At 32.8% G+C, this 14,807-nt stretch overlaps 1 protein-coding gene across 1 annotated transcript; it reads right to left on the bottom strand.

The window, feature by feature from the left end:
- Positions 1–1,194: 1,194 nt before the first annotated feature.
- Positions 1,195–11,553, bottom strand: sgcb (sarcoglycan, beta (dystrophin-associated glycoprotein)). Its single transcript, XM_056481470.1, has 6 exons — positions 11,329–11,553; positions 9,624–9,833; positions 7,510–7,695; positions 7,222–7,413; positions 5,428–5,559; positions 1,195–3,952 (listed from the first exon to the last, which is right to left on the bottom strand). Exons 1-6 carry the CDS (start codon positions 11,341–11,343, stop codon positions 3,746–3,748), a joined length of 942 nt encoding a protein of 313 aa, XP_056337445.1. The 5' UTR covers positions 11,344–11,553; the 3' UTR covers positions 1,195–3,745.
- Positions 11,554–14,807: the final 3,254 nt, after the last annotated feature.

Genomic DNA, 14,807 nt, shown 5'->3' with positions numbered 1-14,807 from the left:
TACCGTTTGGTAGACGTTTGAGATGGTTTCTTTCAGCAGACAGCAAATGAAGGTCAGGTGCCCAGGAGCTGCATTCCTGTTGTCCACTTGACAGGGTCCTAGTGCCTGAACGGAAAATCAGAGACAGGCTCTCCAGACCATTACTGTCCACCCAGAGGTGTAAAAGTCCTTTCAACTTCACATGACCAAAGCTGAGAGGAGCCAGGGAACTCAGAGCATTGTTGGATATGTTCAAGGAAACCACACTTTCTGGAATCCATGAGGGAGTCTTATTCAGGCCCAAAGAAGAGCAGTTTAGGACTGGACCGGGCTGGCAGAGACAGGGAATGGGACAGGCGGAGGTGGGGAAACAGTGTGTCCCCCAGAGATGAAGGAGCAACACTGCCACACCAAACACCAAGCGGGACGCTGACATTATAGTCAGCCCTGAATGATTTAAACACAACAATTGACAGATTTATGTCAGAAGATTTCTGTTGTACAATACAGAGCTGTTAGAATGACAGCTGAGAAATCACAGAATCAATTGTAAGCACAGTCAAAAATTTCAAACACCATTTTTTATTGGCCTTAGCTTAAAGGAAATCTTTATGTCGCAGATTTACTGTATAGAAAAGAATGTATTTTTTTTAACTAACCTTTTTGGGGTAACAATTTGCCGCTCGTCTTCGGTGATCTTCTGAATGTTGCTCTGGATAATTACTAACAAAACACTGAGGGCGATGAAAAAATTCTTTGACTTTAACTCCAACTTCCCTAAGATCAAAGTCTGAATAGCATTATGGCACCACAGACACAGAACACAATCACTCACCTGAGTTAATGTCTTACTCAGGTTTGCTCCCTCCCCAGCATTTTGAGGACTTAAAAAAATATATACATTATAAAATAACATTAATAACATAAATTAAAAAAATAATAAGACACTAACGCAAAAAAGTGAGGCTAAATAGGGGTTAATATTAAAATATTCACAAATCTATATAATTTATAACAGCAACCAGATTAAAATTAATAATTGACAAGTAAATTAATCTATTCACTCAGTTGCCACATATTTTTAGTCACAAAAAAATAAAGAACTAAATAATTATGTAAAGCAGAATATTCTTTAAAAAGTAAAAACAAAAATAATATAAAACTGAGTAATAAAGGTAACAGAGAAAGATGGAAAATAATCGAGATACAAACCTACTCATTCATAGATTTTATTGTATATTGTTGTTAGAACCATACATAAAATGGACAAATTTTCCACTTAAAAAAAGTCCCAACAATCACAACACACATTTCAGTCAAAACCTCCATTTAGATTTATTAACAAAAACACTGCAAATATGAACGCTCTGATTTTCCTCTTCATTCAATAATGTGTAACTTTCCTGACAATGTTGCCAAGATCTAAAAACATGAATGATGAGACTGTTTCAGATCAACAGATTGAACGTCACATCTGATAATTAGTCTTTTAAGCAGAAAACATTTTAGACATTGCAATAATACTGTTTTCAGAAACAAAATAAATAGCACACATGTGCCCAGATGAACCAGGCCAAGAAGCTTATATTGCACAAAATATCACACTCGAATAACTCACAAACATATTATAGAAGTTTCCTGTTTTTATCTTATCAAAAGATATCAGACATTTTTTTTATTGGTACACACCTCTGAACATGTCATTAGACAAGTCATTTTTTTCATTTGTCTATAATAAAGACCTTGAAAATAAGTGATGGAACTGTTTCAGGATCAGGGTTTAATAAGGATCAAACTTTATACACTCAAAAAATGAGATTTGCTATTAGTTCAAACTACTTGTTTAAATTCAGCTGAAACAACACAATTCTTCAGATTTTAAAAGGGACAACTTAATTGTGTTATGTTCAGTCCTCTTAAATTTGTAAAAACTAATAAGTTAACTTCATTTCTTCATGTTGTCCCAACACAAATCGACTGTGTGAAACCTAACATTTTTTAAAAGTGTATGAGATCTGGCTTTAAACCTGTTCGCTGTGCTGATCCTGCTTCAATAAAAATAGAGAAATCAAAAGCAAAAGGCTAAAATCAAGGCCAAGTAAACATCTGTGATATAAAAACCAACCCTAAAAATGTTAATGACATCTGAGCCACTTTAAATACCTTCTTCTAAAGTCATATTTACCATGTAGGACTAATCTTTTAGACTAGTGTTTCTCAACCACGTTCCTGGAGGACATCCAACACTGCTTGTTTTGGTTGTCTCCTTTGTCTGTCACACCCATTACAGATATTTCAGATAATGATCTGAATCAGGTGTGTTCCTAAAGAGACATGGAAAATGTGCTGGTGGTCCTTCAAGAACGTGGTTGAGAAACACTGTTTTAAACTAAACTATAGAGAAGTTCATACAAAAATCAAAGTTTGCTGTTCGTTTACTCACCCTTAGGCCATCCAAGATATAGGTGATATTGATTTTTTTTCTTCAGTAAAACATTAAAGATTTATTTATTTCGCTGAAACTGTCGTCATTGTCGATACATAATATAAAGTGTAAGTCAATAGGGTATATGCAGAAGCATGCAGGACTGTTAATTTGTCAGTAACCTGGGTCAAATGCTTCCGGTGAACTGTATGCCGTTACAAAATCAGCGCGTTTAAGGTCTGTTTTCTTTAAAAAGCAATGATCTTTACTGCCTAAATAATATACGACATAAAGTGGGTCCCAGAATGTACAAGAAGCACTGCATTAAGTTAACATGTCTATAAATATTTCAATTAATTTTCCTCCAGTATTTTCAATGGCGTTTTTGCGCTCGCCTGCTGATCCTGATGGGCGCGAGCATGTAAACGGCTTTTCATCTAGGTTTAGGCTTCAACAACTAAATGAATGCTGAAGTCTATTTATCTGATTATATTTTAATTACATTACAATATTGATTCTGTAACCGTAAACAAATTGACAGCCACATTAACTGTTTACCGGAAGTTTATCGGTATGGGAAGAAACGCTAGCTCTGCATATACCCTATAGCTACCAACACTTTGAGAAAACATGATTGAATACCCATCCTGATGACACTTTGTGAAATCAAACAATAAGTGTGCAGAAAAAGCTCTAAATAAATCTTCCTTATGTTATACTGAAAGGAAAAAAGTCACCTATACATCTTGTCTTTGACTGAAACTATTTAATTTCAGACAAACAGTATCTCTCGTCTTATGTGCCCATTTGATAGTTATTAACAACAGTAGGGGACTATAAAAGACAGTATTGATATCGTTCAGATTATCAAATTACTGGACTCAATGATCATATATAAAATATATAAAGCACATGCAGTGAAGGTTGAAAAAAAGGCAGCTTAAAGGCTGTAAAACACTGAGGTGACCCAATGATAATGCATAGGGAGCTGTCGGCCATAAAAGAAAACGGTACTGTTTGTGCTGGAAGGGATTTATGGTTATAAGAGAGCGATTATTATCACAGAGGTATGTGTGTGTAACTCTGTGAGTGTGTATGTGTTCTTAGGCCTCCAATAAAGTTGAGTGGGTGTGTAGAAGAAACTGTCCCGGTGGGTTGGACTGTGAAGGTGGATAGTGTGTGTTTTGTGTTGTGTTTGCACTGATATTATAAATAATATCCTGTAAAAAAAAAAAAAAGAAAACACTAATTTGCATGTTTGCATTATTTAGCAATTGATTTGAAGACATCAATAAGCATGTGTATGTTCCAGTGGCATTCCTCTTTTTTTTTTTTTGTACATTAGTGCGCTGCCCCACACGGATTGTCAGACGTTTGGCAGCCCATGTTGGAGTATTTGACCTGAACTCTGAAAAGCGTCCCGTCTGCACACATGCAGAGTTTATACCTCTCCAGGTTGTCATTGAAGTACAGGTCTCCCCCGAGAGAGGAGTTTGGTATACGTGATGGACTGATCATCACCGAGCCGTTTAGAATAATGCTGTTTTCCTGCACACAACACATACAAAAGAATTATATAATCATGAAGAGTTTAGATGCAGAAACCACTAAACGCCATCTGAAAATTTCTTCTAATGTGAGCATTTTTCTCAGGCTGTTGTGTGTAGGTAAAGTAATTTTACTTTTAAGGCAAAGAACAGGTTCTTTTCATTGCCTTTTAAGTGAAACAACTAAACATAAACACAGCAGGCTGAGGAAAAATGATAATTTAGATGAAAAATTCAAACGTCACTTCAGTTTTTGCATCTGAATTCTTAATATACACCATAATTTAAAGGTTTGTGGTTAAATATATATTAGTGTTTCACCAAGTCTGCACATTTGAATGATTTCTGAAGAATCATGTGACTCTCAAAACTGTAGTAAAGACGGTGACACTTTATTTTGATGGTCCATTTGAGTATTAGTAGACTGTCTGCTTAATATCTGTTGATCTTGCTCCTTCAACAGACATTTAACTGGCTATAAAAAACTTTGCAAGTACATGTCAGCTTACTCTAACCCTAACCCCAACCCTAACAGTCTGCTTAAAATCTAATGAGAATTAGTTGGCATGTAGATGCAATGCAACTTAAATTCAATAAACGAACCATCAAAATAAAGTGTGATCATAATGGCTACTGTATATGCAAAATACTGTAGGTCATAGATGAGACCTAATTCGGTGTCGACATTTAAATGTTGTTTACATTTTATTTTTTATTTTTTTTGTGATTTATGTACATATAAATTATATTGAATGCAAGTAAAGTGGCTACTTTGATGGTTCAAATAACATCTATAGGCAAAGTCACATCTCACATGCAAACACCAACAAACAAGTTGGCCGTTGTGTTTAGAATGTTGTGAAATAATTACTGTACTGTTTACACGGCCCCAACAAGTTGCCATGCACAATAATTAAATAATAACATATATAATCCATCTCAGTGGTAGAAAGACATTAATTTGAAAGCTTATCTGGTCCCTGGTAAGATTAAAAGTGAGTTTGTTGCTGTTTGTTGGAAAAACACATCACGCTGCTCATCAAAGTTCCATCATTATTCACAGTAATTTAAAAATGTAACAATATATACTTAGAATATGTGTAGTAAAAGTAAATTTTATTATCTTTTTTAATTATTATGTAATATTATATTATTATATTTGCTTGGAAAAAGCCAATAGTTTTATTTGAGATAAATGTTACCAGACTTTTATGAAATAGGTTTGCAGTTATATAGTGTGTATGTAAGTGTGTGTGTGTAAGTGTTTTTTTTGTGACAAATAAGGACACCAACTTGTATAATGACATGGATATGACATAGATATTACAAGGAGAAGGTGACTAAACAGGGACATTACCCCATTCCCACATTTATAAAAAGGTTTATAAGATATACAGAAAGAGTTGAAGTAAAACTGCACTACATTTTCTGTAAAGGAACACACAGAGACACAAATAATCATTTTCTACCACTCACCGCTTTCAGTTCAATGCCCCCGCCCATGCTGAACTCCACAGTTTTGCCCATGATGTAAACTCCCTCGTTGCCACGAATAATGGCCTTACCATCTCCTTTGATAGTGAGGTCAGATGATGCATTGCTGGTGATCTGCAAAGGATGGCATTGAGTCATAACTCACCTGTGACTTATCAAAGACTAAGATGATATCATATTAAGATATGTTCTGACACATAGCCGCTAGTACAGTATGCAATGTGATTAACCACTATTACTTCTTCGATTGAACTCAGGTTTCATAAGATTATTGCTGCATCCCAATTCACATACTATTCATCCTAAACAGTATTTAAAAAAAGTATTACTCCATCGCTGTCTTTTACGCTCTGTACAAATTTAAATTTGGTCTATCTCCAGTAGGAATTGAAAGTGCAGATCTATGCACAATCTAACATTTAATTTCATCCATAACACACTATGTGTTGCATGTTTTTATGCATTTTATGGCACATAGTTAAAGTCAGAATTATTTACCCCCCTTTGAATTTTTTTTCCTTTTCCTTTTTTTAATATTTGCCAAATGATGTTTAACAGAGCAAGGAAATTTTTACAGTATGTCTGATCATATTTTTTCTTCTGGTGAAAGTCCTATTTGTTTTATTTTGGCTACAATAAAAGCATTTTTTAAAATAAAAACATTTTAAGGTCAAAATTATTAGCCCCTTTAAGATATATATTTTTTCGATAGTCTAAAGAACAAACCATTATTATACAATAACTTGCCTAATTACCCTAACCTGCCTAGTTAACCTAATTAACCTAGTTAAGCCTTTAAATGTCACTTTAAGCTGTATAGAAGTCTCTTGAAAATATCTAGTCAAATATTATTTACTGTCATCATGGCAAAGATAAAATAAATCAGTTATTAGAAGAGTTATTAAAACTGTTATGTTTAGAAATGTGTTGAAAAAAATCTCTCTGTTTAACAGAAATTGGGGGGAAAAATAAACAGAGGGGCTAATAATTCAGGGGGGCTAATATTCCTGACTTCAACTATATATGCAGACACACAATACCAACGGTTAAGTGGAGAGGTTTAGGCAAATGGCTTTGAATGATTAATGTGATTTTAAAACTTTATGAGCTTCTTTGTTACTTTCTTCTGTTGAACACAAAAAAAAGATACTTTGAAGAATGTTGAAAACCTGTAACCATCGACTTCCGTAGCAGGAAAATTATACTATGGAAATCAGATGGTAAATATCTTGTTTTGTGTTCAACAGAAGCAAGAATCTGAAATAGGTTTTGAACAAGTAAATGGTGAGTAAATGATGACAGAATTTTATCCCAGTAATGTTAACGACGAACGAGTATGTACTAAAGCTTGTATTGACCTTATTCTTTGCGTACGAGCGCCTGCAGCCATTTAAATCTTTTGGCTCGAGACTTCTGGTCTTATTCGCTTCCATTCATTTTTAGATGTTAATAACAGCTTATTATGCTTGTTGATGTTGCAAACTGATAATTTCCTATTCTATTATTTTGCTTCATGGTCATAAACGCTTGTTTGTAGAGCAAGTAGTTTGACCGTTTTCTGCCATTTTTTATTCCTAGTCATTTATCCCATAGGCAGCTGAATCGGAAGTTTCAAGACAATCGCAAAATCAGAATAAGGTCAAAACTCTTCTGTTACAAACTTAAAAGTATGTAGTACTTTTCTAAACAAAAAGTGTACATATTTTTTTGGTGTAATATAAGTGGTAAAATTGGGAATGCAGCATATAAGTAAAGACAATGAGTGTCAGCGCTCACTCTCTCAGTAGACGCTTTCTTCACGTTGAGAACCTTGACCTCTTTGGGCAGGTGGAATTCATGGGTGTCAAAATCGGTGCTAAAGAAAGTATTCTGAGTGCGCGGGTCAGTGAAGGAAATGCCCAAGTCGCTGACAATAGACGTCTTATCTTCCTCTACGCTCAGCTTTGTGTTGCCCTGCCGGAAAACCACCTGCAATTCACACAGACAACGCCTGGATCAATACACTTTCTCATACAATCATTCAAAGCAGATTTATAGATTCGCTTAAATAGAAGACTGACTGACTGGGTTATTGTTGCCTGTAATGACAAGGTCCTGGTCCTTCCTGCCGCCCACTGTGCTCTTGTGTAGAGGGTGGACTATACCCATATCAGCCTTCTGTTTGAAGCGCAGCAGTCCACTCTCATGAAACTCCATGCTTTCACAACCGCCAGGACCTATCCGTATCACTGTCCATATCACCAGAGTTATCTATAAAAGGCAGATGGTGATCATTTGTAATCAAGAGTTTTTATATATTAAGTCTCTTGTGTTCACCATAGCTGCCAATAATCTGAACAATAATAAAGTAAAACTGTGAAATATTACAAAATATTTTGACAATTTAAAGTAGCTATAGTCATTTTATAATTATTATATTTTGTTTTATTTATGATTCTTCAAAAATCATTAAAATATGGTGATTTTCTAATTACAATCACTACTAAAACATTTCTACACATTCTGATGAATATAAATTTGTTTCATGAATAGAATTTATTTAAAGTGAAGGTCTAATGCTATGTCATGCATTCTTATTTTTTACACTTTTAAAGAAAGAGATAAAGAAACAAAAGTAAGAGCTAAAAATGTCCCGAACAACAAGTTGGATGTAAAAAAAATGTGCCAAAATAGTTTTCAGTGTTTCTGTACATTTCTGAAAATATTTTTTCTCAGTATGGACCTGTATGACATCACAAAGGGTAAAAATTACTTATATATACATTTCTGTAGGAAGATATGTGCACACATCAACCAGAGTGCCCATCAACATTCTTCATTCTTAAAGGTGCAGTATGTAAGTTTGACACCCAGTGGTTGAACTAGGAATTGCACTCCAGGATCAAAACACACGAAAGCGTAGGTTGCCAGATTGACGTAAGTGTACCTAAATATCGAGCCTAAAGGCTGATTCGAACTGTTTTTTAACTAAAAGCAATGGTATGCCATAGAAGAAATAAATTTTTAGTATGAATTTTTCATACTAAAAGGATTTTTTTTTCAAACCAACACCGGAAATTTCTATTTTATAAACTCCTATTTCTCACAGGTGAACAACAGGATGAACTATGATCATCTCAGGTAAACCTCATGTGCTTTATTCAGTGGTAAATGCTAATAAAGTGAGTGTAAATGACATTTTGTATGACAATTATTGCCATGCTACAGCAGATAGTTTCCCCTCAGATCTTGAAAATAAAATAAACCCTTTTAAATTGAGCTTTAGAACTGACTCAGTGTAAACCAAGTTACAAAACAAATATCAATAATTCAGCATGTACATATAAAAATGTTAAAGAGGTGTAATATTTAGATTATAAACCTTACCAATTTGTGAGTGAGTGAGTGAGTGAGTGAGTGAGTGTATATTCTGTGCTTCTGAATGACTGTATTTAAATTTTGTGTCGTGTTTCGTCTGATGCAAACAGCCACATTTCTTATTTCTTAATATTGTGTATCTCGTCACGTAGGGTGTTGTTAGGACACCTAATGTTTACATTTGTGATATTTATATTATTTGCTAATTAATAACCTCATGTGGAACTCTGAATCTGCGTCTCATTCTGGAGTCTGCTACTGTCCACCGGAGGTCGCATTTAGGTAGCAGACGCATACTTTAAGAGCCTTCATGACTAAATGAATTAAATACAGTTTTCCAACAAGGGAACCCGGGGTGCTGAAATATAATTGGCTAAACTGGCATTGGGTGGATTAAAATAACCAAAACAAAGACAGCCGTTCCGGAATATTTGACTTTAGCATTGCTTTTCAAATAAACAAAAATGTTCACTTGGCATGTTTCTTAAATATCTGCAAACATATTATGGTATTTTTTTTGCTTTAAAAAAGTCAAAAACTTACATACAGCAGCTTTAAAGCTTCCTATAACTGATTGAAGTAATGATCATATTTAGTCGTCCTGTTTTTACTGCTGTTTACTTTAAAACTCTCAATCCAATTCTGTGCAAAAAAACTTGACTGTTTTCAGTGAGAAGAACAGCTGATCAGTATTTTATAAACCTGATAAAACTAAACAATTAAACATTTGTTACAAAACTGTCATGTTTAAAGCATACTAGCTAAAATATTCTATGTCTTATTTAAATATCACAGACATAACAAACAAACAATAAACTTACAATAAGGTTAATGAGAGCAAGCAGAAAAAGCAGGATGATTATGCCAATGGCGAAGATGCCCTTGCGACCCCTCAGTCCTGTCTTGTGGAGTCTCTCCTCTTCAATTGGAACATATCCTGCCTTAAAATTACTGTTGTGCTCTTTGTTAGCTGATCTACGCTCAATTGCCTTTTCCCTCATGGACTTTTTCATCGGCGCATTTGAGATTTCCTGTGGATATTTGGAAAAAGAACATGTTTTACTGTACATTTTATGTACAATGCTGCTACAAGTGGTTTACCAATAAACGTCACACCAACAAGAATGCCTTTGAAATAAAGTGAAACGCAGCCTGTCTAGGATTTTGTTTTCAGGCTAATGTTTTGGTTATCTTGGATGGATGGCCGAAGTGTGAGTAAAATAACAAATTTGACTTTTTTGGGACGGAACTATGACTACAATACACTTTCAATTAGGGCTGCAGGATATTCCAAAAAACTAACATTGCGATACTTTTTTCCTGCGATACATTTTGTGATATTGAATAAATTTTCACCAGATCACTGGAATAGCTCTATTCGAAAAAAAACAATCATCATTTTAGAATGACTGTGATGATTATGTAGCGTAGTGCATCTGCATAAAATACAATAAATCAATTACAAGTGTTGATAAATACAGTAAAGCAAAGATGCAAGTGAAAAAAACTTTTCTGTGAGTCTAGCAATACTCAGATACACAAATTGAATAATCAAATGTCAAGGATAACACAATTACAATGAATCTTTTTTATAGTTACAAACAGTGTCATTTATTGTGCCTGAATGATTTACTGTACCTGGCTTTAAATGGTTACAGTCACAAGCTCTAAAAACACTTTCAGTGACCTTACAACATTTCAGTGACTTTACAATTTCATGAGTGTTTTCAACTGTGACTCCTGGTCCACTATAATCTCGATTCGACAGTGCAGATGTGAACATTGCAGATGCAAACATTGCAATATCGATGCTGAAACTATACTGTGCAGCCCTAATTTCAATGTATGAAGCATATTCATAGAGCAAAACAAATCTTGAAAAAGCTTTTGTGTCTGTTTTCTGTGACTTTTCTGTTTAAAAAGCACAATCAGAAACATGTCAAACATATTTATGATTGTGTTCTTAAATATTTAATCTATATTTATATTACTAATTATATCTACTTTATTTTTTCAAAGCACAATATGCTGTAGCGATTACATTCTACTCATCAGATGAAGATCATTGTAATAGTCTAATGAAAGTCTTCTATAAAATGACTTTACAATTTCATGTTATTACACTGTAATGCCTAAACAAGAAGCAGTGTTACTGTCTCAGGAATGCAGTATACGAGTCCGTCAGTCAGCCTGTATGCCTAAAAATAAATTACACGCACCCCTTTCCACTGTAATAAATAAAAAGCAAGATATTTATGCAAAAAACTCATTTTATATGATTTATTCTACCACACCTGTAAGTAACAACAACGAACTTGAAGCAAATGAAACCCTGCAATAATGAGTCAAATTTTCCATTAACGGACTGAACATACATCGCGTACATTACGGTAATTACGTAACAAAAATCGCGACAAACATCATTTTAAAGATTGAAGGAATTACGCATGGCTAGTTTTAAAGCTGAAATTCGCTTGAAAATGAGTGCAATGGTGAAAATATCAACAATTCACATTGAAAACAGACCTGCTCCGACGCCATGTTGACCCTCCCTCTCCAGACCAGACCACTGCACTGACAGCTTGACACAGCCGGAGGAGAAACCACCGTGAGATACCGTTATCCGAACAAACAGCACAAACGACAAAACAATCCTATATATTATACACTTTTAGAATGTCTATGCTGAAAAAAGACATTTCATAAATACAGTGCAGTGATAAATATGGGAATGAGTCGCTTTTAATGAAACACGAACAGATGGTTTGTTCCTCTGCTATGAAGAGCCAGTTGTGCCTCAGATTCAAATAGACTCGCCGTATAAGGAAAGTACAAATAAAGACATTTTTTTCTATTCATGTTCATTTTGAATAGAACTTATCAGGAAAATAAAAAGAAACGCCACTCATGATAACTTTTTCTATTATGTATTTACTTTTATTATTTATTATTTTAAAATTGTAGCCTTTTACTGTAAATTTCAGGTAAATTTATTAAATTATTATTAATAATTATTAAGATAAAAAACTGACCATATGAGGTAAGTAAAATACAGTTTTTTTGTTTTGTTTTTTTGGCTTTTTTGTTTACCCTGGATGACACATTAAAATTAAAATAACCACCTCTAATTATACACTATTAAGCACTCTCTATTATGTATACACTTTAATTTCTATTTCCAGAAATCCGTTTTTATAGATTTGCAAGATATTTTGTTTTATTACAGAAAGAAAATCAACTGTAAATAATTTTTGTATAGTTTCATAGCACATTTATAGGAAAATGAACACTGTTTACTGTAAATGCGATGTTTTTTTCATAAATGAAATAATAAATTACGTTAAAACCCTTTTATACCAACATGTTGTTAATTGATGTTTCTTTATTAGTAAAAGGTACACTGTAAAACCCAACAGTCAACTTTATCACATGAAATGAGTGTAGTTAACTGAAAATTTACTGAAAGTTAATTCTACTCATTTGAAAAGAGTTTTGAACTCAGTGTTGAAGGTAATGAGTTCATTAAATTACTTCAACTTTATTCATTTGATAAAGTTGACTGTTGGGTTTTACCGTGTATATATAATTAATACACAGTGAAAACTGAGTGAGAAGCACATTTGGCTTTGTGCTTTATTTTTCTTTTGTTATGAAAATAACATTTTGTTCGGTATTTTAACGTGACATTAGCATCACAATGTCTGTGGCTAAAGCTCTTTTGAGCTCACTGTGCTTTGTCAGTAATATTTAATATACTGTATGTACATAATATTGCAAGACATGTTCTGAGTTTTGGGAGTTATTCTTGCTCTGCTAAACACAGTGCTCAGCATAATTGAGTACACCCCATTTTGAAAATGAATATTTTTATCTATTTCTCAGTGAATATGGGTAATATATATTGGTGCATTTGAACAAAACAGATTTATTTATTAAAATTATATTTTAGTCACAGAACATCTTTAAAAATGGAAAGATAATACAATTAAATTAAATATTGCAACCAAAAAATTACAAACTACAACATTTTAATAAAATTTTATTTATTTTTTTGCTTCTCATGATTTTTGTTATTTTTAAAAATTTTATTTGATATTTTTCCCTAACATATACATTTGGCCTACTAATTTTTGAACAATTATTGTAAGTTAATTTCGTTAGATAAGCTCCAGATTTAACTTCAGTACTGACTAAACTAATGTATATGCACAAATATAATATTGTAAAGCATCCTATAGAAAATATTAATTTAAATGACATTTGTGGGGGGTGTACACATATATGCTGAGCACTGTGTAAAATTCTAATAAGTTTTCTTTTTATATTCAATGGATGAACTGTGAGGAAAGTAATGACACCTGTACAGAGTTATATATATATATATATATATATATATATATATATATATATATATATATATATATATATATATATATATATATATATATATATATATATATATATACAGTGACAGTATATATATATATATATATATATATATATATATATATATATATATATATATATATATATATATATATATATATATATATATAATACTCCCAATAAAAGAGTGTTGGTTTAATTAAATGTTTAAATGCCTCACATCTTGAGGAAATTTTTAGGAATATGCAAAAAGAGTTATTCTATAACAAAATGTCAATTTGTCATGCAAAGCTAAGGGTATTATTAACTGAAGACTTACATAGAAAGATATAAAAATTGGTCTATAAAAATCAAAAGAAAAACTTTTTATATTTTATTATTACAATTATCTGCCTGTGAATTGCAGAGTTATGCATATTTCTATGATGCTCTCTTAAATGCTGTTTCCAAACTGCTATAATTTTTTTTGTGTTAGGCTAGGATTTTTTAACGTAACCTCAACACAAATAAAGCATCTTATTTCTATTATATATGACAACTCTCAGTGGCAGGGAGAGTGTCCATAAGTAGCCTATATTCCTACTATAACTTCCTCATACTTCCAATCAATGCAATAATTTGAAAGAAAAAAAAGGCCAAACTCAATTCCAACATAATCTTTCACAAACTTACTGAGACATGTCAGATATACAATGAATCAAACATAAAGCCATACAATTACACAAAACAAACAAACTAACAAAAATAACTTACAAAAAAATTAAATACCGTGCAGACATCAAACAGAAACTCTATAAGGGGTCAAATAAAACCTTATTCTTAAAACAAATCAAACAATTGTTTTAGCCTTCTCAACCTTCATAATTTTAAAGTCTAAAGTCAACTTGATGAGCTGTTCTCAAATATTTGCATTTACGACTGAAGAATTTAAGTAAAACAAGTAAACCAATTGCAGTTAAGTCATCATCTTAGTTGTTCAAATGTACTCCAAATTTCCCTATATCCCAACAAATAGAAGGAAACATTGAAATATATAGTTTAATCCAGTTGCCCACATCAGACCAGAAAGAATTAACCAAATTACAATGAAGAAATAGATGCTCAACAGTTTCAATATCACTATCTCAGAATTGGCAAACATTACAATTTACATTAAATCTTATTCTCAGAAATTCCTTTGCAGGATAAATATCATACATATTTTTCTTTATGTACTTCTTTATATTTGGAAGGAAAAGTCAAATATTTGCATCTAATTTTCTTAACTACAATCTTAAAAGGTTGGTAAATATAATTTCTTTTAATAGGACCAGGATAGCCTGTTGTTTATTCAAGTTGTAGCGTGTACGTCAAGAGAGACAATAGAGCTAGCATGATTGCAGTTCCACGACCACCGGTGTCTTTGAATTTTAGCCCATTTAAAAATACTCCACCTAATTAGTGATTATAAGTCCCAATATAGTGGCTTGTCATGGCATGACAGTTGAATGGAAAAAATCAATTAATTACACCTGTCCATCAAGAGAATGTAAATAAAGATCTGCGTGCACTTGACATCTGACACGCACTTAAGAGTGTGAGATTTCATCACTGAGAACTGAGCTTCACCTTCAGAAAGA

Source organism: Danio aesculapii, chromosome 20 (assembly GCF_903798145.1).
Source record: "Danio aesculapii chromosome 20, fDanAes4.1, whole genome shotgun sequence".
Classification (NCBI taxonomy): Eukaryota; Metazoa; Chordata; class Actinopteri; order Cypriniformes; family Danionidae; genus Danio; species Danio aesculapii.
This window is presented reverse-complemented; position numbering and strand designations above follow the sequence as displayed.

Bases quoted from the DNA above. Each gene is read 5' to 3' on its own strand.
- sgcb (XM_056481470.1), bottom strand. The intron at 7,696-9,623 runs GTAAGTTTATTG...TGCCTTTTATAG, and splicing joins TTGCTCTCATTAACCTTATT to ATAACTCTGGTGATATGGAC. The intron at 7,414-7,509 runs GTCAGTCAGTCT...TGTGAATTGCAG, and splicing joins TTACAGGCAACAATAACCCA to GTGGTTTTCCGGCAGGGCAA.